This window comes from Passer montanus, unplaced genomic scaffold (genome assembly GCF_014805655.1).
Source record: "Passer montanus isolate IOZ18808 unplaced genomic scaffold, ASM1480565v1 scaffold39, whole genome shotgun sequence".
NCBI classification, from domain to species: domain Eukaryota; kingdom Metazoa; phylum Chordata; class Aves; order Passeriformes; family Passeridae; genus Passer; species Passer montanus.
The window spans coordinates 3,260,912-3,288,585 of NW_024368707.1; the positions used below are offsets into that span (position 1 = coordinate 3,260,912).

The 27,674-nt window shown below is 45.7% G+C and overlaps 1 protein-coding gene across 4 annotated transcripts in view; it reads right to left on the reverse strand.

Annotated features, from left to right (window-relative positions):
• The window catches only part of LOC120506418 (limbic system associated membrane protein), a 996,252-nt gene that overhangs the window by 291,988 nt on the left and 676,590 nt on the right, over nucleotides 1-27,674 (reverse strand). For 2 of the 4 annotated variants that reach the window (XM_039717980.1, XM_039717977.1), the window contains exon 1: nucleotides 15,699-16,095. In XM_039717980.1, the coding sequence (XP_039573914.1) occupies nucleotides 15,699-15,853 (155 nt within the window). In that variant the 5' untranslated portion in view covers nucleotides 15,854-16,095. Of the gene's footprint in view, nucleotides 1-15,698; nucleotides 16,096-16,461; nucleotides 16,578-27,674 lie in introns of those variants that run through there. The other 2 variants (XM_039717978.1, XM_039717979.1) reach the window with 2 other exon arrangements.

Genomic DNA, 27,674 nt, shown 5'->3' on the forward strand with positions numbered 1-27,674 from the left:
TCTGGACCAGAATCTCCATTTCACTGAGGAGAACACTCAGAAGGCAAAAACCAGTCATAGATTTCCTTTGGAACACAAAAGAAGTAGAGTGTTCCCTCCCACAGCTTCATTTCCATTAAATTGGAACTGCCAAGATCTGGCCTTTCTGACCACAACTGAGGAAAGATGATCTCCTTCTTTTGCATTATATTAGGAGACATTAATGTGATATTCTAGTCCAGCAGCCAGTTAGGTAGCACAGCTCTGAAAATTACCTAAAAACTGGGGATCCAGCCAGCAAAGATTTTGGTCACCTATGTCTGGCCACTAATTTGGTGAGGCAAATCTCCTTTTCAAGACTGTTTCCCACACTAGAAAATGGGGACAATGAGTAGCTTTTCTCAAAGGGGAAATCAATTAAAATACTTTGATATTGAGAAATGGCAGGGGCTACTGAGCTAAAGAATCTCAAAGTACTCATATGCCCTGACATAGATCTGACAGCAACTTTTCTACACGTTTTTAATAAAGGTTAACATTTTCATTTTCTCTGAGCATATTTTAGTCTCTATCACATAAAAGCAAGGTCTATGTAAGGGACCAACAAGCAGAATGCACAACCATTAATTTCTGCAAAGCAGCCTTGGTGTCTGCGAAAACACTCCAGGTAACTCAATAAATTAGAATAATAAACACAAAGGAAACCAAAGAACAAGGAAGGACAGAGCAGAAATCACAAACAGAGACCAACAGCCTAATATATGGTACAGCAGCAGTCCAAGCTGGGCCTCCATGAGACACTGGGGAGCCTCTGGGAGGCACATGTGAGGTGGAGGCTATCCAAGTCTTGGTACTGCTCCTTCTTACTCCCTGAATCTCCTATGAGTGACTTTAATTTAAATATCAGTGTGCACACGCCACCAGGTCTTCTCCCCACGATGCCTGCAGGGAGATCTCCAGCTGGCACAGCCAGCACAGCCCCTGTAGCCACAAACCCCCAGCCAAGGAACTTCTGCTGATGCAAACAGAGCCTCAGCAGCAGCAAGCAGTGCCTAAGGCTGAAATGGTGCTGCAGCAGGGGGTGTCCGGCTGCTGTCAGGAGGACAGAGCCTGGTGTCAGCTGTGGAGATGCAAAGGGCTTCAGCTGCCCAGAGGGGCTGAGCAACACCCTCTGCCTGAGGGCAGGGAGCAGAGGAGAGGGAGGATGAGCAGCCCTGCTTCTAAACAGGTTGCTTTTGGCTCCTTATGCAATCTGCACTCCTACAGAAGCAAATCAGCCCCTGAGGGGAGCAGAGGGAATTTTTAGTGCTGGAAAAGCATATTACTTTCTTGCAGGAAAGTTTTCTTGCTCTTAGCACCCCTTTCTGTTTTTGTGGTACTGGCAGTACCCCCAGCAAAGTTCTCCTGAACTGGGGCTCCCCGCACCAGCTCTGTCCTGGCATCCCTATATCCCCCATGCTGCTCCAGACCTATTTCTTTCCTTAACACATCAGGTTTATGCATCTTAAGTGTTCACTTTTGCAGCTACTCCTATTTTAATCCCAAGTTTCTTCTGAACAGAAACTGCCATTCACATAAAAACGACGAGGACAGGCAGAACAAACCAGATTGTGAGGAAAGATTCAGCAAACTTGTTCCGTTTTCTGCCTGGATCAAGCCCTGAACCCACAGGAGGCCTCCAGAGGTACTCTCTGCTGCAAACGTTCTGTGACATTTAAGGGACCTCCCAGTGAGTCCTGGGAGCAGAGCGATGGACTTCTAGGGGAAAGTTCTATCCTTGCCACGCAAGGGACTGATGCTATTTATAACAATTCCTGCTGTCCCCAACTGGGCATGAAGACAATCAGCATCTGTCCACACCCTGGGGGAAAACTGCAGAATCAGAGATGTGGTTTATGTATCTGTGCAGTGCCTGCTGCTCCAGCATGAAAACGGCAGGGTGGGCAAAGAGGAGCTGTGAAGGGCTCAGCCAGGGCTGGGGAAATGGGGGCTGGGGGAAGGGGATGGTACCAAAGGGGATGGGTTTTGCATGCAAGTGTCTGTTACTTGAGATCATACAGATGGTTTCTCTTTAGCTGTGGTTTTGAAAAACCCCCTGCCTACTCTGCTGGAGTCCCTTTCCTGCCAGAACCAAACCTGGAGCTGCCAGACATAGGAGGAAACCTCAAAGGTCTCTGAAAACAGAGGGTGTATTATGCTGGGGAGCTTGGGACTGGAACTCTATACAGGTAGCTGTGCATGCTTTGTGTGCTTGTTCTGACAGGGCAAAGCCCAGGAGCAGCACTCTGACCTGGTCCTCCTGCCTGACAGCTGGTTTCCCCACAGCCTGCCTCCACCACCCTGCCTCTATCTGCCAGCAGCCCCCCTTCCCACCCACCCTGTCCTGCACAGCAATCTGCTGACTGTAATTCCTCTGGCTTGAAGAGAGGCCCTTCCTATTTCCCCCCATTCTGGCTGCTGAGACTGAAGCTCCTCTCCCTTACTTTCCTCTCTGACACATCCAGATTCCCTGCAAGGAAAAACCCCCATGTTGCAAGGCCTTTCTGGGGCATGGATCTCCTGTTCCTCTCCCCTCACCAGCAGCAGCACACACATTTCTTTCCTTGCTCCATTAAGCCAGTAAATGAGGCTGGCTTAGCTCAGCACCATGAGCTGGTGCCCTGAGCCCAGGATGTGTCTCAGCACAAGAAATAACACTGATGAGCACAAAGGAGGGATTTGTGAGTTTGGCACCACGCTGTTCTACCCCCTGACACTGAGGAGAGCAGCTTCTGGAGACCAAATCAAGCAAGGTAATGTAGCCTGCAAATGTTTTGGGGGTTGGCCAGGTGACCATGCTGCTTTCTTTGAGACCATCCACCCCGCTCCAGGAGAAGATAAATCAATGCAAGGCAACATCTGCCAAGATATTGACTTTGGCTCTGCTCACGGACTGCCTGCACTTCAGAGATGGGTAATATTCAGCTTGATTATCTCTCACCGCCAAGAGGAAGTTTCTCTCTATGTTTAAAATCACTGGGATGAGCCAAGGAAGAATCGATCTGTGGGAGAGAAATGCTGACAAGAAAACACCAGTCAGAGACAGGATGAGAGTGGACAGTGGGTGAACAATGGAGACAGCCTCTGGCAGCTTGCCTGGCCAGGTTAGCAACAGCCTGGGTCACTATAGCTGGAGAAAGATTAACACCAAGCACATTACTCCAAACTTTACAGCAGGCCCCTTTATGCTCTTCCCCTCCTTCCCTGAATAGCTTGTCTTCTCTTAAATTGCTCCTCAACTTCTTAAGGCTCTACTTACCCCTACATCCTCACTGCACTGGAGTTTTCTCATTGCTTCACAAGCACCCAGTTCACTGCTAAAGGCATGAAGCTCAGTAGTTGCAAGGCTTGCCACCTGCTCCACTTTGGGCCTTATGTCACATGCCACCTCCCTAGTGGGGAAAAGCCCCAGCAGTACTCATAAACTGCACCACATCCACCCTCATCAGGTAGACTCAAATCCTCATGGGCTCATATACCAATGCACAAAGTTATTTCAGACCGATAAAAGGTGACATTTCATTAAGAGAACATGCTGACAAAGCCTCATGAAGTGAGCATTCAGCAACATCATCAAACTTTCCCAGATAAAACACCGAGCCTTCGACTTGTTTTTTCCTATCATGCTTACAGTAAAACATCCTGTAGGTCCTGTGGCCCTCCAAGGGCAGCAGGTGGGAAAAAAATCTGAGTTCCTGCAGAAGAAAATCAGTTTTAGCAATAGTTTTGACACTGATTCTTACTTTTTTTTTGCCAGCTAGGTTAAGTGACATATGCTTGGACTGGAGTGGCACTGATGACAGTCTCCCTGGAGCACATTATGTCCCTTAGATGGAAGGGAGAAGGTCAGCCACAGCTGAAGAAATGGGTAAGGACTGCCCGGCCAAGGCTCACTCAGCATCTAACTGAGGCACTTCCCTGAACCTTTCAGCTGCCTTTCTGCCTATGCTGCTGCTGTTCTCCAAGCCTGAAGGCAGCACAGAATCAAGCAGCAGAGGTAGAAGAGACCTAAAGGAACTATCTAGTCTATTCTACTCTGTGAAAGACAGATCAGTTCTACTTTGTCATTTGTGGCATCTGTCACTCCTCGTATATGTCTAGTCAGTCCTTAAAGCCCTCCAGTGATGGAGTTACACAGCTTCCCAAGGAAATTTGACTCAATTATTTGCTATTTTTACTGTTGCAGAGCTTGCCGACATCAAACCTGTCTCTCTTGCTATAATCTTAAACTCCTCCCCGTCTTCTTCTGCAGAAGATGTAATTCCTTTCTTTTGTGTCCTATGATATGCTGTTATGCATATCTCACATTTAGTCCTCTCTTCTTTAGTCCTAACAGCCCCATTTCCATCCATGTCTTCTCTTGAGTATGCTGTCTAGACTTATGATCATTCCCACTTCCCTCTTCTGGAGTCCATCCAAGGGGACCACATCTCATTAGAAAGGTGAAGCACTCCAAAGAGACAGAGGACCCTGCTGCAGTGATCAGCAAGCAGCCAGCACTGCCACTGAAGCAGGGACACATCTAGAGCACAACACAACGACGCTGTAAAATCTAATGTGTGCCCTTCCTTCTCTCTGCTCTGGAACCTGGATGCTGCTCCCACTTTGAGCTTCCTGTGGGGTTAAAAAAAGGGCATTTGAAAGGCTAACTGGTCTGGCCATGTCCAAAGTCCTTGACCCACCTGGCCTGCATTTAAGTGCTCCTTCCCGAGTCAGGGAAGAACAAAGCTGCACGTGTTCCTTCTCCTTGGGACACACTTTTCAAATTGATAGACCTGCATGCCTCTGACTCATTGCCAGTACTGGAGACCAGCCAGGAGAATAGGAAAGAAAGAAATGCCACTCTAAAGGCCAATGAATACGCATGAAGCATGTTACGCAAGAACCCCCGTGGACCTCCTTACCCAGGTAAAAGTCTTACAGATGGCCCATCCCTAACCACAGTGTATGCAGTGGGGAGAATGCGTGGGTGGACAGATAATTTGATATTTAACTGAAAAAACTAAAATGGGTTTAATGCAGTGCAAGGAAGACAGATTGCCTGCAGCACCTTCTGCTCCTGATTATGGATGCCAATCTCAGGTTTCCCTTAAGTGTAAAAGCAGCCAAGATGTGTGGGTTTTCACCAGAGCTTCAGAGACACAGTCTTACAAAAAGAAGTGCCACAGGAGGTTAATAAAGAGTGACCAGCACCTGGGAACACCCCTGTACAGCACCAGCAGCTGGCTTTTGTTTTCTGTAACATCGCATGGTTTCATGACAAATGGGGGGCCAAACATGGAGCTGTCTGCAATGGACAAATCTGGCTGAAATGATCATAACTCACCCTAAAGTCCTGATGCTTCAAGGTTAGAAAGGTCTGGCAATTTGAACACTGAGAATTTTCCCTAACATTGCACCACCATTGTCTTTTAAAGGCATCTGCCTTCTTTGCCACTTGCAGAAGAAAATCTCAGATCTGCATCCCAGCGCTGATGTGTCACCCCACGTGAGTGTCATGAAAAAGTGTCAAGCTTCCCACCCAAGTAAGAGCTACAACAGAGGGAGAAAAAGCCCCCACTTGCTTCCTTCCAAGTTCCAGGAGTAGAATCACAGCACACCAAGCATGCACTGCAGTGTGTTCCTCTGCTCACAGCAGCAAGGTGTCTTTCACACCAGCCTGCAGCCTAAGCTCTTGCCTGTCAATCACTTCATAAATGAATGGGATCTCCTACCACTCCATTTCCAACTTGGATCACAACTGAAAGCAGGAGAAACACATCACTGGGAGGCAAAAGTCATCCAACTGTATTTGGAAGTGAGGAAGAGGAAGAGCTTTACTGGTGACACAGCCCCATTTCATACTAGCCCTCCTACACACACCCTTTCTATGAGCTCACAGAACATAGATGCACCAGGCATTCTGTGTAGGAAGAGAAATTAATACACTGTGGGGCTAGTCTGAAGGGCTGGAGACTGGGGACAGAACCTGCCTGAGAAATGTCAGGGGGGTGTGGAAGGACCACTCCTATTCAAGCAGCACGCCAAAGGCTAAGGGGGCAGCAAATGTGAAAAGGGGGTAGGGAAGGCAGGCTGCAGCCCTTCCATCTTCTTCCACCAGCTTAAAACCTCCCCTGTCCTTTGACTTGAGAGGACTGCTAATAAACCTGCCTGCACTGAAGGGACAAGCTTGGCCACTAAATCACAGCCCACACATGTCTCTGCTCATAGGAGGTGGGAGGCTCCACTGCCCCTTCCCCTGTGAAGTCCCAATAAACAAATGCCTCAGCTGGTGGAGGCTCCTCGCTCTATTGCTGCAGGGATGGAGACTATGGATCATGTTACATCATATTTGGCAGAGAGGGGACAATAATTTTTCAAGGAGTAATCACTCCTGGAATCTCACTTTTCTCCAAGCTCAGAGGACACCCTGGAACAGATGGGGGTTTCCTAGCATATCTGTACTACCTGCAGCACTCAATAATTTCTACCTTGCAGTGGTAATATTTTCCTCCCCTCTTGAGCACTTTCCAATTCCAACATGCTTATTTGTACCTGGTCCTCTCTCTCACATGCTTTCCTTTCTATTCTCTGTCCACATAAGCGTTGGGCCTGACCATGGACAAATTTGTGCTGACTCCAGTTGGGAATCAGGGCTGGAGGTGGGAATGAAACTCACTACAAAGGAGCTGGTGTAAAGGATCAGCTAGGCTTTGTCACTATGGTTTCTCTCCTCCAAAGGAAAAGGAAGAGATAATGATGTTGGAACATTTTAACCTTTCTTTTTCTGAGCTTGATAGGCTTGGCCTGAGGCACCTTTTTGAGCAAAAACAGGCTGCTGCAAGATTGATTGGTTGGATGCAGAGTTTAAAGGTAATTTTCTCTTGTCACGTGCACATAAATTATTGTGGCTCAAGCTGTGATCAGCTCTACATCTCACTTGTTCGGCTGCTTTTATGCCTGGGCTCCTATGAGGGGTTGCAAGAACCATGTCCAGTGCTCCCTAAGCAGCATCCAACATAAATATATATCAAGAGCACCACAGGCATACACACAAAATTAGTGTCTTGGTTTAAGGTGAGAAAGGGGCACATGCCTGCAGATCTGTACAGACAGAGCTTCCAGCTGCAGAAGTTGCTGCTAGAGCCTTGTTTTGCTCATCTATGGACCTTTTAAAAACATTCTGTCCGTGAATGCCAGGGCAAAGAAAATTCATCCACTCAGATTATTCACAAGGGGGAGAGAAAAGAAGATGCACATGCACACACACAAAGGAAGCACAGCTGCAGCCAAAGTGAATTCATTTTTAACATTCATGAAAATATTCACAGAACACTTCAGTGCTATTTGCCTAAATTTTGCTGTTTGGAGTAAACACTTGAGCCAGCGCAGGCTGTATGTTCTAGGCGCAGTACTGCATCAGAGATTAGAGGTGGCTCCTGGATCCAAGTCACAAATTCACACCACGTCCCAAGTACATGTGACTCCATCACTTTAAGGCACAGACTCACAATCTGCCACCACATAGTTCCTGACTCTTGATCCTTGCAAAAGGACTTTGCAAGTCCCCACAGCCACCGCATTCCCCATCCATCGCAACCTTATGCAACAAAGGCATGTGTGCTCTGCCAAACTGAAACACAAAAACAGTGCCAAACAGTTACAGCTCTGGCACGCCCCAGGTCTGGGGAACAGACCTCTTTCCCCACCTCTACTTCCCCACCCCGCTTCTCAACCAAACCCCTTCACTGGTTTCTTTCCCCATGTATTCTAAGCAGCTCAGACAAGGGGAAATGCTACAGCACACAAGGGAGACTCAGCTGAAGCCCTGAAGACAAGAGCTGTGTGCGTTGTCTCTTCCTCCTTCATAAATACAGCTGAGATGATGACTGGATAATTGGCTAAGTGCCTGTCAGCTTAATAACAGAGAGAGAGAGAGACAGAGAGGCAATGGGAGAGATTTGTATTTACTATTCAAAGTCATGGATGCTGCCTGCCAGTAGATTTCAACACGGGTTTTGTTTGCAGAGGAAGGCATGGAAGGTGACTGGATGTGTAGTTCCAAATCATGGTCTTGTGTGAGGGTGAACAACCAGTTTGGGACAGAGAGAGGAAGTAGAGCACTGAGGTAGCTGTCATATAAGGCAGTGTGGTTAAACTGTCTGTGGTTTCCTACACTGGAAAAGCATCACCACCACCACCACCACCCCTGGTAGGGCACTGCTCTCACTGATACACTAAGTCATACTGTGTTAGGGACAGTGGCAGTGGTGCAGCTCCAACATGCTCATCCTGCTGACCCTGAGAGAAGAAGATGCAGCGGCACCATGAGTGGCAGCTGCACAGTGGTGGGACCACTCCCCTTTTGTTTTGCAAGCGTGGAACACAGAGGTTGGTACGAGTGGGAAGTGGAGCTGGAGCCCTCTTGGCCTTTTCCTTTCCCTCATAAATCTGGTGCACTTCTAGGAACTCATCTAAGGAGAGCACCTGTGATGAGAAAGCATTCAGACATGTCTGGGTTCTTACAGGACAGTGGCAGGCTGTGTGCACGAAAGAAGCCTCCCTGCTCTTTCAAAGTTTTCACTACTTCCCTCTGAAATGCAAATTGCTGGGCGTGGTTCATCTTGCTACTGGAAAGGGACAGTATTGGCCACATTTACAGAGGTGTCAATCACTAAGCCTCAGAAGAGGAAGATGCTATACTCTCTTGCTATATACTTGCTTTTTTCCCTAACAGCTGTAGCAACTGAAACACACTGAAACAAAAGGACACTTCCAGCATTAGTGAGGATTACTGAGGAGCAGGAGTTGGAAAAAGCCACTCTTCCACTCCAAGCAAGCAGACCCTTATCCTGGCCATCTGGCAGTACTGCCTCTCAGTTGCAAGTATATGAGCATTACAAAGTATATGAACATTGTCTAACTGCACACAAGAAAACACTTTCTACTTTTAAATGGGAGCAAACATAGGGAAACACACCCTTGCACACAGGCACACAAAAGCACACGCCTCCCAAATTTCATACAGATGTGCTATTGCAAAGTATCTGCTAAATGCCAGCACAGTGTGAGTTTCCATCAAGTTATTTGGGACCGAGAAAGCCCAGCCCCAGTGAAATCAATAGAGCTGCAGTAGTGCTATTTCTCCTCTCTTTGCACAGGGCTGAGCACAGTGGGGGAACTCCAGGACCACAGCCAGCCTCTCCCACGCAACTAAGGTGCTCCTAATAAAAATCTGCAGAAATATATCAGCACAGAGGAGATTGGCGGTTCAGATTACTTTGAAATAGCTGTTTTCTAGGCAGAGGTGAAACTCATCATTATTAGTTCCCATTACTTACCATAAAACCAGGCACATTAGATGTGCTCGAAGCCTGAAGCAAATGCTTTGGTGTCAGATTCAGCTGAAAATCACATTCGTTTTTTTCTTCAGCAAGAGAACAGTAAAAGAAAACTCAGTAAATTCCTGACTTCACCTTTGTGCCCTCCATTGCACTTACTCCAGCAGAGCACAAGTTCACACAAACCAGAGTGAATTTTGATGGACAACAAAACTAGGTAACTTCAATGAAAATGGCTATATTCAGCCTCACAGTGAGCCTGTTGAAGCCCTGCCGCTGCATCAGCAGCAAGCTGTGGCCCTGCAGATCTGTCAGAATCAGATACCTGTGGGTCTGGATATAAAGGGCAGGTATGTGTAACATATATTTTGAAAACTTATAGTTATGAGATGGCAAATTCCAGTAACTATGAGCTATTTTAAGAATAGGTCTTTCCTTGTGACCTTCTGGGGAGGGGAGTGGAAGAGGTATCGACTCCAAGACACTTCAGGTAACGTGTAGTACTATATAAATTATAATGCCAACTAAGTAGGAAAACATATGGTACTTAGTTGCAAACTGAAGTGTGTGTGCAGACTCAGGGGAGGAGGTTAAAGCCATGCAGTTCAATACTGTCTTTCCATCTTTCTGAATGCAAAATATACGTACAGTGTTATTAAACATGAATCATTTCACCAAAGAAAGCCTTTCCATTTCTAATTTCCATTCCACTTTTCTGTGTGGTGGGTTAGTCCCACCCTGCAGAAAGGACATTCTCACAAAGGCCCCCTTACCTCTGGGTACACCATCTAAAAATAATGCATGTGTATAAGGAAAGAGGATGATTGCCAGCCTTTGACCATACACATATTGCAACTTCCTTTATCGTATGTATACACACACACTCACATATCTATGGATGCATGTGTGCCTTCATATAATGGCACCATCTGCTGCCAGAGCTGTAAGTTTTGCAACATCATCTGTTACTACAGTTATACATTTTTATTTTTCATTTGGAGGAAAGAATCAGCAGAGTTTGCACAGATCTCGGCTTACCCTGTCTTGACACATGGACCCTGGAATTGATAATGAAGGCTTTGTACAGACCAAAGAGAGAGAAAAGCACTTGGGACTTTTAGTCAGCACCAATGTGGATGAGGATGTACTAGGGAATCGTCATTTGTCACTTTTGCTGGGTTGTTGCGTGGCTGAGCCAAAAGGTAACCCAAGCTAATGGATAGGTCACTAAGGCTGGGTGTGCCTGAGCCCTGCAAGCAACCCTGGGCGAGTCCCCTGACCTCCTGCCCACCGCCAGCCTGGGTCCATCCCAGCTAATAGCCTGCGTGCCCTGCAGAGGAGGGGATCTCTCACTCTCTGCTCATGTGGCACTTAATATAAAGGGTGGCTCAAGTTAGTCGTGGCCTCTAAGTGCCACAACAATACCACTAATAATCAAGGTTACAATTTTACTGCCAAGACTGTATTATTATGTGGCATTATATGTTTGAACATGCTTATTCTTATTTCTAGCAAAGGGCTCAGCTCAGTTCTCCCTGTTATAAAGCACATGCTAATTGTAAATGTAATCTGAACAGCTTTTACTTTTCTTTTAAAATGACAGTATAGGGCATAAACTTTTTTGTGATGTTGTGTTGCTATTTTGCCTGAGGTGCTTTTGTCCTCTAGCACAGCTCCACATGTAACATATCAGCAAAATACTGGGAGGCCAAGAGCAGAGTTTGCATAAATTGCTTATATTGCAGGATTACGCCAACAACACTGTCATTACTGCTGGTAATTTGATTCTAGCCCATCCTTTGAAACATGCAACTTGAAGAAACTAAGTACCCATTAGGATGGATGTCCCTAAATGTGCCATCAGCCTGAAACTTTGCATTATTTTAAAATACCTGGTAAAAATGAAAAATGCACACTCAGTTAAATGTTGGTTTTTATCTGCACATCAGCATCAGATTGTTTTAATTCTTGATGAAAAGTCAGTGCTTGGAAAAACTCAAGAGCAATGAGCCAAATTCTGGCCTTGGCGAGATCCCAGTTCTCCAAAGGCTGAACATCATCTGAGCAGTGCTCAGAAGCTTATGCCCTGTGTGAGTCACTTGTACCTCTTTATCAGCAGTCCCTGGGAATCTGCCCCAAAGACAAATGGAATATTTCTGGCTCTGCCCTTGGGCTTTAGTGGATTTGTACTGGTATAACAGAACAGATTGGAATGGAGATGTGACCCATTTTGGTTCCAGCTGGTGATGAGCTCCATTTCAGGAGTTTTTAAAGGATAAATCTTCACTTGTGCCAGAACTTCCAAAATCCCTGGGCAACCTGCAAGTCCTGCTGACACCCTCAGATGAGCTCTTTGAAGGCACTTGGAGGTGAGCAGTTGTGGTGGTTCTGAGGCAGCTGATCTTTCCCCAACATGCTGTACAGGTACCTGATCCCATATCATGGACTCCCCACTGCCATTTTGCTTTTACACAGAAACACAGTTCCCTTCCTTTCCAGTTGACAGCAGCTGCCCTTTATTACTGCACATGTCCCAGCTTAGCCAACATCCTTGTGTTCCACATCCCCTCCCTAGGCTGAACATGTTTTGCATGCACTTCAGCATCCCTTCCCACCTCATGTGCTTTGCACATTCTAAGTGAGCACAGGGTACCCACCTTTGCTCACTCAGAATGTGCAAAGCAAATGAGGTGGGAAAGGATGCTGAAGACAGGCAAACAGCAAGAAGATTTGGGGTTGGGGCCTGTTTTCCTTTTCCTATTTTAATTAGTTTGGGGGAGATGTTGTGCATTTCTTGTTTGGATATTATTTTCTTCTCTTCCTAACACCAAACAGGAAAGTTGCATACAAAACCTGACAACCTCATGATTGTAACCTTGAAAGCAAGACTTCGGCAGGAGCTGTAGCCAAAGTTCCCTTTCAATACTCAAAATAAGATTCAGTGTCATTCTTTACTTGCTGAAGACAGTTAAAAAAAATGAAAACTTAGTAAGTCTGAGAGGCTCACCAATATACAGTGTCATCTTTAAACCATTCTATTCTCTTTTCTTGGTTGCAGCTGGACAAACACCAGCAACTTTACTCAGCCCTTCTCACCTGTTGCAGCTCTCAGAGCCCTCCTCTCTCTTCTGCTTTGCTCTAAGTAGCAAACAATTACCCTTTTCCCTGCGGATAGCCAATAATGAGCTATTTTTATTCTCTATGCAATTCCCTAAATTCCCCATGCCAAATACTCACTAAGAGTCATCAACCTTCAGCAAGGCCGACATATGAATCAAATCTGCTGCCAGGTCATTTAGGAGATGAGCCAGTTTAGAGTTAGGGACATTTTTTAATAGTCCCAGACTGAGGGAATATTTTAAATGCTACAGCTTTAAAAAGTCATCTTCAAACTTTTCAGAATAATTCTATTCTGAGTAACAAGCTGCAGATGAAGCTTCAGAGGACTGGCTTCCTTTAGGAACATTAGGGCTTATAATAGACTATTTTTCTCCACTTCATAGATCAGCCCACCCACCCATTCTTCCACCTACAAGTGTAACCCTATATACAAATGCATAAGGCCCCAAGAGGAAGACTCATTTAGAATATCCTGTCCTTGGTGATTTGCTGAATGATTTGCATCACAATTTACAGGAACAAAATGTTTTTAGTTATCTTATCACTATGTATACCACTTTTATTTCTCTCCAACTGTGTATCACTTTTTCTCCCTCCTACATTTTCATTTCCCTTCAAGCTACAGGAGCTACTGGGCACTAGTAAACTGATGCTGCACAATCCCTCTGAAGCAGATGTTTAGCAAAGATAGGTGATATGATCCATGCATAGAAAACTCTTACCTATCTCTCTGTGGACATAAGTTCTGCTTTGAACACAGTTACTATAGATCATCTAATGGAGTTTTTATTTTTTCCCATCTAGCTCTTTTCCTTCTGTTGTCATAGTGGATCTATAGACAGGGAGAGTGAGGTACTGGGAGTTTTTCAAAACAAGGCTGTCTTAAAGTGAGTTATGTTTTGGAGGGTTGACAAAACAGTGAGGGGGAAGCTTGCAAACAAATATTTTCTTCAAAACTGAGGACATGAAATGTTATCCTGCAGGACCTAAAGTCCATGAGACACAGGGCAATCTCACACCTTCCAGTTTCATGTGGCAGTCTGTCTCCAAATACAACCTGGTTTCTGCTTCTTGTCTGAAGGAGGAACTGAAGTATCCCAGAAACCTGGGTCTGATCCCAGGGAAAGGGAAAGGAGACAGCTGTCCTTCCTAGGAAATGTGAAAGGCATATAGCTGGCCAGATTTGCTTAAAGAGCTTAGGATGGTAACTGAAGGAAAAAGGTACATGTGCACTGGCCACAGTCACTTCTGACAGAAATGCAGCCTGCCAGGAGCACAGTATTGCCCGGGGCAAGCATTTACATGGCCGGGTGGTGTGCTGCTCCTGCAGACTGTGTCACTTGGCATACATCTGGCTGACACAGCTGGATCACTTCACTCAGGTGTTTTATTTTAGTGCCTGACATAACACTGGCAAGCCACACGCAACCACTGAAACCACTCTCCCATGCAGCCCTGTGGAGCTTGCTGATGAAGGAACGCTTTACACGCAGCACTTGCAGGCACCATCTCCACCATCCGCTTAGCCCTCTCAGCTGCAAATGCAGCTTTAGCACACAGCATCTAGATAAACTGAGAAGCTCCAAGGTTAAGTGGGAAATAGAAATCTAGTGACCCCTGTCTGGGCAAGTGAGCTTAATGACTTGTCTGCTGCTGCATGTACCAAACATGCTGGCAAACATCTGTCTGAGCAGCCTCTCCAAAATAAATGATTGATGGAAGAGAGTTGCCTTTAAAAATGGGTTAAGTCAGCTAGGAGTCCCGATAGAAAAGGGTTAATGGGATATATGAATTGGCAGTGAGTGGAAGAGAGAGTAGAGAGGCTGGAGTCAGAGGCAACACCCCTTGTTAGGTGTTTACCATGTCGAATCTAAACCGCTTCCACTGCATATGCAAGGCAGATGAATTACTCTGTAAATCCTATTACTCTGTGTGGATAAATCTTACATTCAAGTTAACAAGTCTGGAGAGCTGGGGAATGGAAGCTGCTGAATGGATATTCCAGGATCAAAACAACCGAGGACATGGGAGGCGGCCGAAGTGATATGCGTACGCACACACACACGCACACACACATCCCTCTTCCAGCATCCTTCTTCCCTCTATCATTAAATGGGAGGGATGCAGGACACAGGGGATCATGTAGCAGAGTGTTTGGCGACATCCAGCAGGATTTATTTCACAGAAAGAGAAAGAAAACTTTGCTGCTGCTGTTAGCTTTACTAGGGGATTGCTCCCTTGACGCTTCAGGTTTTGTGCACTATCAGCTCCTCACACAGATCACAGACTTATTTTAAATTACACCCAGTAGTTTTACAGCCATAATACACAGTGTGCACACTCACACACACTGAATTTTCCTTCAGTAGGGGAGTTACTGCAGGTAGAGTTGAGCAAGGCAGAATTTGAAAAAAAAACCTACAGGAAAAAAACTACTGCAGTTCAGCTATTTGGGACGCTCCTAACTGAAAGCCCAAGTGGTGTCAGAAGTACCTTTGGAAAACCTGCACAATGAAACCAGAAATATAACACTCAATACTGCCAGTAAGCAAGGTTTCGTGTGCAAAGACATCCTCATCACAATCAGACACACATGCACAGCATTCACCCATTTATTTAGCCCTGCAAAAAAAAAACAACACACAAATATAAAATCTTTGTAAATTGTAGCAGTCAGAGCTGCTACACCATTTTTTCAGCCTTTTCAACTATTGTATCCATCTTCCCTCCCCACAGGGCAGAAAAATAAATTTAAAAAAATTAAAGGACAAGAGTTTCCCAAAAGAGCTTGCCTGAGAGTTCTGGCAGCACCAGGGATAAAGTTTTTGCATATGTACAAAAAGAAGCATGAGAAGATCAATGGAACATCTGGCAAGCACAGCTGGATCCCTTTTCGATTCCTCTATTGATACTGCAGGGCTGGTGGAAAGTGTACACTCACAAGAGCTGGCTAACACAAGCAGATCTTTCCCCACTGAAATTCTTTCAATCCAGGGCACTACACAGAGGATAGTGTGGCAAGAAGTGTTCAAAAGCTTGGCAATTTTTTCATATTAAAGCACAAACACACATGCAGAGCCTGTTTGTAGCAGCTGCTGCTACTGCAGTTTGAGAGGTAAAATAGCACACAATCTCACAGAGACTTATACACACAAATCTGTATCACGTCACACGTACACGTTGCATACATGGCAATATAGATGCACACACAGAAGAGGAAAAGTTGGCAAAATGCCCTACCTGAGGATGGCTGTGTCCCCTTGCCTCACGGTGATGTTATCGGTACCTCGGGTAAAATCCACGCTGCGGACTGGCAGCCCTGTAGGGAGAAGGCAAAGCAATCTCAGTAGGACCAGCGGTAATTGTTTCCGATCAGGCTGAGCCCTCGCTACCATGGCTGGTCTCGTCGAGTTTCACTGTCAGTACTTGTCTCTTTCTCTGCCTGTGTATGTGGATAGATAGACGCAGAAAGAAAAACAATAATAATAATGTACAACTCTCGCTCTGATCGACAGTCCAAGAAAGGGGAGGTGATTTCACAGTCCTTCTCAGCTGCCACTTTCTCTTGCTCTTTTCAGTCTCTTGCTGGCTTCTTTCCCTTCCTTGCCTTTTTCTTTTTTTTTTAAGGCTTTCAAAAAAAAAATTTTTTTTTTTTTTTGGTTTAAAAATAAAAAAAAAAAAAAAAAAAAAAAAAAGAAAAGTCTTAGCAGAACCTTCAAATAAAAAAGGGGGGGAAAAAGAAGCGAGACGAAAAAGTCAGGTAGCAAAATAACTATGGAATAACAATTCAATCGACCCGTTTAGAGTGATGAAGAGAGGTAAAAAAAAAAAAAAAAAGGAAAAGGAACAAGAGGAATCCTGTGCCACTGGGATGCGGGAGGGGATAGTCCTGTGGCTGTGCAGCCTCCAGCCCCGCGCTCCCTCCTAACCCACTTTCCCAGGCGGAGCGAGGGAGGGAGGAGGAGGAGGAGGAGAGAGGGAGAGAGGGAGGAGGCAGCCTTACTCGTGAGACGGCAGCTCGGCACCACAGCGGCGGCGGCGGGCGCGGAGGGGCCGCGGGCCGCGCTCCCCATCCCTCTCCCGCGGGCGCGGCCGCCCGGGGGCCCCGCGCCGGGGACCGGGGCTGCCCGGGGGGACACGGAACGGCGGCCGGGACGGGAGGGGGGCACTGCAGCGGGGAAAGGGGGCTTGGAAAGGCTTGAGGGGGCGAGCCCCGAAGGAGAGGGAAGGAGGGAGAGGAAGAGAGGGAAGGGAATGGGAGAGGAAGAGGGGGCTGGAGAAAGGAGGAGAGCGGGGAAGTGGAGCGGGAAGCAGAGAGAAGGCAGGAGCAGCCAGGAGCTGCCGAGCGGGAGGGAGGCACAGGGAGTAGGACACAGAGGACGGAGGAAGGTACGGCCAATATTCTCAAGATGAAATAGTGAGGAAAGAGGGTTTGTGGCCAAAAGTGCAAACAACTTGGCTTAGCGTTCTGAAGCCACACGCTAGCTGATTTACAGAGCAGCATCCTTGGCAACTGCCTCTGCAGCCTCAGACCTTGCTTCTTCCCCTCTCTGACTTTCCTCTCGCCAGATAACCAGTTGTACATCCCTCCCTCTCTCCCACCTCCCTCCACTCAGCCCTTCCCGCCCCCCACCCCCTTTCCCATCCTCGGAGCGACGGGCCGGAGACAATGCCGGCATTGAGCCGCCCGCGGTGTGAATGCTCGGCCTGTGCTGCCGGCTGCCAGAGCCCGCAGCTGAGCCCGCGCCCGCCGGCAGCAGCGCTGCCCACCGGGAACGCTCCCGCAGCCCACAGCCCGCCGCCACCGCAAAGAGAAGGGAGATTAAATTAATGGAAAGGAATAAGCTTTAGTGCCGATGCCTGCCTGCCGTTCCACCAGCCCGATCTCTGCCTGCGGGAGGGATCAGAGCTGCTCCTAGGGATGCTTCGCTAATGTAACGACCAAAGCACGGCGGGGCTGGGACGGGGAAGCAAAGAGGGAAGGGGAGATTTAAGAGGCGTCCAGAGAATAGGGTGCAAGAAAAGCCATGGGATTACTCGGCTGAGAGTTGCTGTCCTGTGTGGTTACAGCACTGGTACACGTGCAGGAAGGGAAAAAACAGGTCTTGTATGTAGCCTGCTTCACCCCTAGTCCTGTAGCCTTGTGGGACACAAGAGCGCTCAAACTGAAGAGACATAAGGAATGCCACAGAAATGGCCATGTGGGACCAGATCAAAGGACCCTTTAACCCTTCCTCCTGTCTCCAAGCAGCCTAAAGCCAATGCCTGGTGAAGCTCTCAAGCACAAGGCAAGCATGCAGTGGTACTGCCCCAGGGCACTTATCTATTTCTAGTGATTTATGGCTAAGGCATGTCCCCAGCCAGTGGCACTGCCTTTGTAGTTAATGGTACTTGAATGATTTTCTTCTTCCAGGAACACATCCAGTTGCTTTCTGAACTCCTAGAAACTGGCCCCTGCAGCCTTGGTATGGAAAGGCCACACTGACTGGGTACTTAAACAATCGCTGCAAGTGTTAAAGGCCTGCAAATCAGGGACTAAGGTCATGACACTGCTGCTCCAATGCCACGCATGCAGCAGCAAGAAGAGATGACTGCTTTGTATTCAAGCCAAGGAGTGAGGCAAGTCAGACGTTTCCTCTGCAGTAGACTTGGCACAGATAGCACCAGAAGGGGAGAGGAATGAGGAGCTAAAGGGGTTAATTCAGACACTAGATGTGTCCAAGCTATTGCAGAGGGAAACACCACCTCACAAGGACAATGCTCTGGAGAATACCACGTTGCTGACAGCTGACTAGTAACCATCACTCTAGGGTGATGGCATGTCAGGCTGCTGGCATGTCAGAAGAGGGGCATCACCAGTGGGAAACTTCTGCACTCCTCATGGCAGACTTTGAGTACAGCTAAAAGACCTGGTCCCATTTGAAGTTAGCAATGAACGAAACACACCCATCTTTCAAGCCAGTATTGCATGGATGCTTTTTACAAGGGTCTACCAAATATATTTCATCTACATTTAATAAGAGCTATTGTATGTTAATTAAATGCCCGTGGAGTAAGGAAAACATATTTGTCGAAGATTAACTATTATGCAATGCAAGAAGCATCTGCCACCCAACTGCTAGAGCTCACTAAATATTTCCTTATCTCAGAATATTTACTTAGGAGGCAATAACTATCCAGTTAAATCTAAATTTAATGCTTAGTTAAATATAGTTCATAGAAAGTGGCACCAATATGTTTTATACAGAGAACGACAGAGGGGGTTTCAGAGAAGGAGAAGAAAGGAATCCTGTCTCCAGGCTCCAGTAAGATCCTGATTCAAGGTGGGACTGCATGTGGCCATGCCCCCCTACCAAGAGAGGTGCATCACAGGGGGCTCAGAGGCCCCTCTCTGCTGATCCAGCAGTACAGGAGATGATTTAATCTTTGTACACATTTATACAACTCTCATTAGAACTACTGTAGCATAACTATTTAATAATAATAATAATAATAATAATAATAATAATAATCAGAGAAATGAGGAAGAAATTCCCTAGAGAGCCTAGTGAACCTTGTGAAAAATAAGGCAAAACAAAAGATAAAGCGGATAGCTCTTATTTGCTTTTTGAAGTGTACAGAAGCAAAAGGAAGGGGTTGCATAAGTGTAAAAGGCCAAACAAGCAGGAATCACACAAATCCTAGGAGAGTGCCTCATGAGGAAAATAAATAATGTTATTTTTGTATGTGCTCCCAGAAGAAATAACTCTCATACCATCTCCCCCTGCTGGAAGCAGATAACAAAACACCAAGAGAGGTGCATCACAGGGGGCTCAGAGGCCCCTCTCTGCTGATCCAGCAGTACAGGAGATGATTTAATCTTTGTACACATTTATACAACTCTCATTAGAACTACTGTAGCATAACTATTTAATAATAATAATAATAATAATAATAATAATAATAATAATCAGAGAAATGAGGAAGAAATTCCCTAGAGAGCCTAGTGAACCTTGTGAAAAATAAGGCAAAACAAAAGATAAAGCGGATAGCTCTTATTTGCTTTTTGAAGTGTACAGAAGCAAAAGGAAGGGGTTGCATAAGTGTAAAAGGCCAAACAAGCAGGAATCACACAAATCCTAGGAGAGTGCCTCATGAGGAAAATAAATAATGTTATTTTTGTATGTGCTCCCAGAAGAAATAACTCTCATACCATCTCCCCCTGCTGGAAGCAGATAACAAAACAGCAGGTCTGGCTCCTAACTTTCCTAGCTTCTGAAAACTTGAGGAAAAATTCAGGTAAACAACCAGAGCATGGGCACCACAAATCCATACTGCAGCCCTTTCATGCCATTTTTCAGTACTCCTGGTATGTGCAGGACTGGCAGGATGAGCACGACTGACCAGATTTTGTCACTGTGCAGTTCAGGAATAGATGGAGCAGCATGAGCTCAACCCTACAGGTACCACATCACTCCCCTCCAATGAAAATCACTTAAACCCTCTTAAAAGGGAACAGGGCCCAGAACAACAGGCCCCTTATAGTCTGATGAGCACAGCCAGAGACATGATAGAAAAGTTTGGATGGCAGGTTCAGGACTATATCTGTGTTTCCATGCTATGAATGTGGGATTTGTCTGTGTACCAAGTTGGAAGGAAAACAACAGCATGAGCTGGGGCAGCCTGGCTATCCCTATTTTACCTGCCTTTGAGGGAAATGGGCTGGAGACATCATAGTGTAGACACCTAGGCTGGTTAAAGGGGAGAGCCCCTGCACTGCTCCTGGATGGGCAGGAGATATGTTGAGATATGCCATGCTGAGCTGCCCTAGGACAGGTACTCAGGTCACCTCTGCCTCCCTGTGTGGCAGCTCAGTTTTTCAGATACTCAGGGACTGACATTGTGAAAGCCTAAAGTGCCATCTGCTTTTCATGCAGAGCCAAGAGACACTGAAAGCATGGACTCTGTCCACAAATGGGAGTGGGGTTTTTTTGCATTTGAGGTGGCTAAATGCAAAGAGCAATCAATGCACTTCAGTCAACACCAACTGCAACAGCCATCTGTATGATGTGGATGGCTGCCCTCTAGGACTAAATTGAGGCTTGTCAGCTCACACCACAAACAGCCACACACAATGGAACTGCTCTCACTTGACTTTCATTCCCTACCAGCCACACCAAAACTGGTGACTTGATCCCAAATATTGCTAGGATCAGACAAAAGGCATTTCTGAAAAATACCAAAAAAGCAAACTGCTCACACAAGTCTCCAGACCATATAACTGACACAAGAGTTTTAAGGGGACTTTGCAATGGCTCTGCCAGCAGAGTCCAAGCACATCGGGACTTTATTTGGGATATCTGCAACAGTGAGTGAAAACATATGATGTTTTGTGAGCTATAACGCATTTAGTCAAGATACACTGCTGCACAATGCAGCAGAGCCTGCTCAAAGCTTCTCAGCCATGAAGAGAAAATGCAATTTTGTCTCATTGGCAGAGGAGTTATAGAGAGGAACGAGGAAGAGCCAAAGGGTTTTCACAACATGGTGAGGAAGATTAAGGGACCGTGGAAGGGCAGCCATGATCTCTCTGTGCTCTCTTCATTCCCATATCTGCAGCTCCTACATGCACACATTTGTGCTCTGATGTGCAAGGGCGGCACCCCACTGCAATAAGCAGTTATGTTCCATTCTCCTTTGGTCCCTAGGATACAGGGAGCCATAGGAGTAGAAGAAAAGGGGGAAAAGCAGGGCTAGAAGAGAGATGGGAAATCAAACTGATGAAGTACTTATTATAGGGAAAAATTCTGCAGTTTGAGAAAAAAAAAATATGGTTTCTATGAACACTTCACAAGTCTAAAAATTAAACTGGGCTTTTGATACTGGAAAAAAGAAGAACCAGTTTAGAGTGCAGGCTAACAACCATACATGTCATGCAACAAGACCAAGCTTCCTCTGAGGTAAGGACCTCATTAGGTAGAAGAATTTACTGCATTGAGAGCACTCAGCTAGGCCATAACCGTGGATGATAACATGCATGCACAACCTCTCTCTAAGCACAGTCACTGAGCTGTAACAGAACTCCCTCCTGTAGAAGAGCAAGAGCTGATTTTCACCAATTCGTAACCTTGCTACTATGCAATTGATCTGGTTTCACAATTTATCTCCTTGGTGTGGACAATTCAGAGGCCAAGGGCCAGGTTCTCATTGCTGTAAGCTGACATATCACCTCCACTGTCAGAAGAGCTATGCTGATCTTCACCAGCTAAAAACTAGTTGTGAAGTCCATCTTCTGTGCTGTATAGGTAGAGAACTGTGTTATCACCTTTGAAAGAAAAAAAAGTGTTTGACTGGATTAAGAAATTTTATGATCAGGCTTTTCAGAAAGTTTCACCTTTACTTAAAGACCAAATCTGAAGGCTGGACAGGAGAAAAACAGTAGCCTGAAGATGCCTTTTTAAATCAGTATGACAAAGCAGAATTAAAGAATTAGTACTGCAGATGGTTTGTAGCCTTAATTACTAATTGCTATCACAGCAAGTGCTTGTAGAACTATAGACTTATTTGTAGAAGGATCCTTCCTGCTTGAGAGGGTCAAGACAAAGAGAGTGCTTCATTTTTTGCTTAAAACAAAAGTTGTCCTTCCAGTCTTACCTAAATGCAACAATACAAGAATAAAAGTCACGAGTAGTGTGAAGAGCATCACACTGCCTTTCCTCTGGAAGATCACATACTGACTTCCTTACCAACACCTCACAACTGGACTCTGCAGCTGCTTCTTGACAGAGGGTGTCAAATCATTTTGAAACCACTGGAGGCCAGGCTGCTCAGCAGTGCTGCTGTGTGGCAGGTAGCCAAGCTGCCTGCCATCCCCAGCCCAGACAGTAGTCCCAGTGGGAAACTGTGGGAACTGTCCCCAAAAGAAAGGCTGTCTGGTGGCTTCAGCAGCAGGGGAATAGCTGATCCCAATTCTGACATTTCTCGTGGGAACAAGGTAGTATGTTTGCCTGTCATTTTAAAATGTGACTATAGGAGTTAGGCACGCAAACCTAGACAAGAAGGACACTGAGAACAACTTCAAAATCTCTTTATATTTGGCAGTAAGCATTGCTTCACCAGTGTCACATAACACTTCATGAGTCAGGCAGAGCCAGAGTGCAATCCTACAGGTCCTTAAATAAGTCACTTCTACACAGGAAGGCAGTAGCTCTCTCTGCTTACTCCTAGTATCTCCCACATAATTTCCTCCCAGTACCAGTGAATATTTATTGTTCTCAGCAAAAGTAATTAGAATTGACTTCACAAGTGACTACAGTGGTTAACAGTCTCTCCCAACACAGAAGCAGAGAGATGACCCAAAGGTTGGGAAGTTCTAGGAGGACAGTCCAAATTCCTCAGTGAATTTGGGTAAATTACTTAATGAAGCAGTCACAGAGGCATAAAAAGTTAATTTCCCTAGACTCCCTCTGCCCTCCGAGAAGTAATCTTGTCTTGAGGGCACTCACAGCAGATGCCTAATTTAACCATATTAAATTGTCCTGTCTCTCAGGGCACGTCAAAGTTTACAGCTCCATTGCAGAGATCCTCACACAAGCTTCCAATCCTACACACAGAGAGCGAAGCCCTGAAGGCTGCAGGGTGATCTGACATGATCTGACACTACTCTACATAAAGCCCCTGCAAGACTCATGCTACAGAACATGCCAGGCGTGACCTATTTCCAAACTGCTCCTTAATGGGCCCCAAAACAGCTGCCTGGCAGTTGAAAGGGACGTAGATGGCTGCACACAGGAATTCCATACAGCTAAGAGATGGTCAAACCCATCCTGTGGAGCCCTGATGCATATTCCACAACCTGCTCTGGCATGGAGTTCTCAACACAATGCTAATGGATGAACATAATCACTCTGACAGCAATGATTCTGAGGAGAGCTCCAAAGTCCTGCTGAAATGATACATTCTACACATCAATCATTACTGGAGAATTAATTTTATTGTGAAGAATAGAGTGAAGCAGTGCATTTGAAGAATAGTGTTGTGCCGTGCATTTTCCTGTCCATTACAACTCCAACATCGCTTTAATGAAACTTAAACAGAGTCCTGCAGCAAGACAAGAAAAATTCTCAAGTGTTGTGCTCTATCAGGACACAAGGCAGTGTCAGAAAGCCTCACATGCAACAATGTATGCACAAATTTGGAGAAAGTTTCCTTTGAAACTATGATCTGCCTGAATTCAAGTTTCTGAAAACAATTCCGTTCATTTCACTGTGATCAGGTCTGAAAATGAGGAAAACACATCTTTATGTCCAGATCTTCACGACGAAAAGCCAGGAGAACTGTTGCACAGACATGTGCTCAGTTAATACCATCCTTACAGTTTACAGGTCAGGGATGTCTCTCTCTGCATCAGCATTTGGAATTAGTGAAGGCCTAGTCTTTCAACATAAACTTTTTAATGTTTCATCTGTTCACTACCCTCTTTTAAACTTCTCACCTTGACATTTTCAAGTTTCTCTCCCTTTCCTATGTTGCTCCCATGCCCCATTTCTGTCAGGCCATGTCATTTTCGTACATTTTAAAGCTGGAAGGGACTTCTCAGATCATCCTATCCAGCTTCCTGCCTCAAGCACAGAAACTCACTCCCTTCTTGGGTTTAATGATTAATTACCACACTAGGTTAAGAATTTTTCTTTTTGTTTTAAACACAAATGTTATTTTCTTTATCATCCAGCCACTGAATGGAATCATGCTTTTGTCTGCTTAAATGGTTGGCTATTGTTAAATACTATCTCCTTGAAATATTGTGTTGTACCTGTTTGAGTCTTACATTGTACCACTTTTGTTCCTAGTTCAATACTTTGCCACAAATGCCAAACACCCGGTGACAGAGAGGAAAATAGGGTGCTTTCAGCAGCCTCTATGAGAGCTGGAAGATGCAGGATTAATATCACTGTCCTTGATATGGGCCAGATAGCAAAGAAGTAGTGCCAGAAGTGGCCGTTTTAGGTCCAAATCTAAGCATGGGAAAGGGGGAAGTAGGAGCAGGGGTGGAACAACAGAAGACATGCCCATCAAGAGGTGCAGAAATTAGGTGACTTCTCAGAGAGAGAAGAGATTTTGCTGGAGGTGATTCCAGCAGCTCCTTCTGTCAGACAGGACAGAGGACCCTTCAGTTCTGTGCTCAGATGCAGTGCCCATGCCACTGTATGGCCTGTGGGCTTCACCACTTGCAGGAGCAGCACCTCCTCATCTCAGAACCACCCTGATTCCATTTCATCCCAACTCATGTTTAAATCAGCATGGGTAAGGCAAAACAAACCCAAGTGTGGACAAACTTGCAAACCACTCAGATAAAGCAATACCCCTCAGAAAAAGCAATACCTTTCAAGGGACAGAAATTCTTCCCTGAAACACTGCTTATAACTCTGCTAAGGCTGGGCTGGATGAGCGTTGCACGCATCCTGAAACAGCTCCCTAAAACAGAAGTCTGGGGAGTCCATTTAGAAAAGCCTTCCAGGCAAGAGTGAGAATAAGCAGGTGTTCTCTTGAAGGGGCATGAAATCTGTGTGGGGACTTGCCCTGGTTCAGGCCCTGAAGTGCCAGCAAATGCTCACATTCACATTCACACACAGACACACACACACACAGACACACACACACACACAAAGATATAATTCACTCAGCTTCAGCAACCTGTTAGATCCAGCAGCTGGCAGGGTTTTGTGGAACAAAGAGCCCACAACCCACACAGGAACGGAAGCATTGCTTCCTGTGAAACCCCTGGGGGTTGTGCACAGTCCTGGCCTTCAGTGACACTTTATTACTTTCTTAATTTATACAACACACCAGTACTTTTTAAAATAATGTAATGAGCCTGCCTGCTTCTTCCAGCAGGTAGAGATCAGAGAAGGACAAAGAGCAGGTTGGTCAGAGCACCCTAGCAGCTGGCTGAACAAAGGCAAGTGATGTGAAAAGAAATCACTGAAGTTGGATCAGACTGGAGCAAGATAATAAGAAAAGGCTCAAAGAAAACCTTTGATGAAGAGATGGAGCTCTGAATAGGGCACTTACATGCTTCATTACTTGCCCTCTGATAGAGGAATGGACTGGAAGATGAACTCCAAATACCACACCTATGCATGTGTGGGTGAAGCTACCTCAAGTGTCCTCCAGGAAAAATCTATTTTATACCCAAAGTCATTGTCCAGAACACCTTTTCGCCTTATTCTTCAGTCTGCAAGGAATCAGCCTGTGTTTGCCAGGTGTCAATGGGAATCAAGGGGAGGCCTGAATTTGTGAAATGAAGGGCTCCAAGTCACTCAAATATCTGCTTCTGAGCTTTTGGTAAGACAACCACTTTCACATGCAGTTTTGAGAAAGAATGGTAGAATGGTAAAAGTGGTTTACCAGAGCTACTTTTCATCTGGTGAGAATACAGCACAAAGGAGCTGGCAGGAAAACTTTCTACAGGCTTGGGGTGATAAAACCTTACTGCCAAATGCAAGGGGTAACCTACTGATATGATGAGGATTCTGTGGAACAAGGCGCCTAATTTCAGTTGTCTATCAGTGTCTGAGATGTCAAAGGCAACCTTGACAAGGGGTAGTAGCCCCTTGGATGAATCGAATAGGGCACTTACATGCTTCATTACTTGCCCTCTGATAGAGGAATGGACTGGAAGATGAACTCCAAATACCACACCTATGCATGTGTGGGTGAAGCTACCTCAAGTGTCCTCCAGGAAAAATCTATTTTATACCCAAAGTCATTGTCCAGAACACCTTTTCGCCTTATTCTTCAGTCTGCAAGGAATCAGCCTGTGTTTGCCAGGTGTCAATGGGAATCAAGGGGAGGCCTGAATTTGTGAAATGAAGGGCTCCAAGTCACTCAAATATCTGCTTCTGAGCTTTTGGTAAGACAACCACTTTCACATGCATTCTTTGAGAAAGAATGGTAAAAGTGGTTTACCAGAGCTACTTTTCATCTGGTGAGAATACAGCACAAAGGAGCTGGCAGGAAAACTTTCTACAGGCTTGGGGTGATAAAACCTTACTGCCAAAGTACAGCACAAAGGACCTGGAAGAAAACTTTCTACAGGCTTGGGGTGATAAAACCTTACTGCCAAATGCAAGGGGTAACCTACTGATATGATGAGGATTCTGTGGAACAAGGCGCCTAATTTCAGTTGTCTATCAGTGTCTGAGATGTCAAAGGCAACCTTGACAAGGGGTAGTAGCCCCTTGGATGAATCGGGGGATAACCTACTGATGTGATGAGGATTCTGTGGAAAGGTGCCTAATTTCAGTTGTCTATCAGTGTCTGAGATGTCAAAGGCAACCTTGACAAGGGGTAGTAGCCCCTTGGATGAATCAGGGGGATGGAATCAAGTGGACCTCTGCCACTGATTTCTGTGGGGCTATGATTTAGTTTCTTGAAGTCTGCCTCTTGCTCTCATTCCCCTTCAACTGCTCTTGGCTGGAAAATGAGTGCAAAACAAAGAACAAAGCAAACACAGAAATTAAGGCACGCCTTCAGATTCATGTCAATTTAACTTAACTACAACGATTTTCCAGTAAGTTCATTGCTCATCAAAGGGAGGAACAGTGAATCTGGATGGCTTCAGACAGACACGGCATAAGCAAATTAAGTGCAAATTTGTCCTGTACCCAGCTCATTCAGGACACCCCTGTTCTGTCCATCATCATGCCCTGTTATTCCTGCCCACTCTCACCATCTGCTGATTTAGCTAAGTCCTGAAAAGAAGAAGCTGATATTGCCCATGAATTTTTAATGCAGCAAGGAAAAGGCTGCAGGAAGAAGACTATTTGGTGGCATTTACTCCCTGTGATCAAAGTAATTTCGTGTCTCTTATGTGATATTATTAGAACACAATATGAAGTGAAAGCAGCGTTCAGACTGAGGTCCCTACTCAAGAAACATTTTCTGCAGAGGAGAATGCAAGAACCAATGCCAGCAGAAAGCCCATGTTCTTATAGCCTCTCTCTGCCCATGTATATCTTCATCACATGACAAAAAGAGCTAAGCAGATACCTTAACTCCATTTCCCTCTATCACAAGCACAGTGTTCAATGGGACACCTCCACTCACCTGTAAAAGCTTTCCAACACCCAAAAGCACTTACGTGGTCAGCAGTAAGAGACCCCAGTCTAAAGATACATGCTGCAGAAGGTGCTGTGCTCTGATGACACTGGAATTTGTTAAAGTACTGACTGTGCT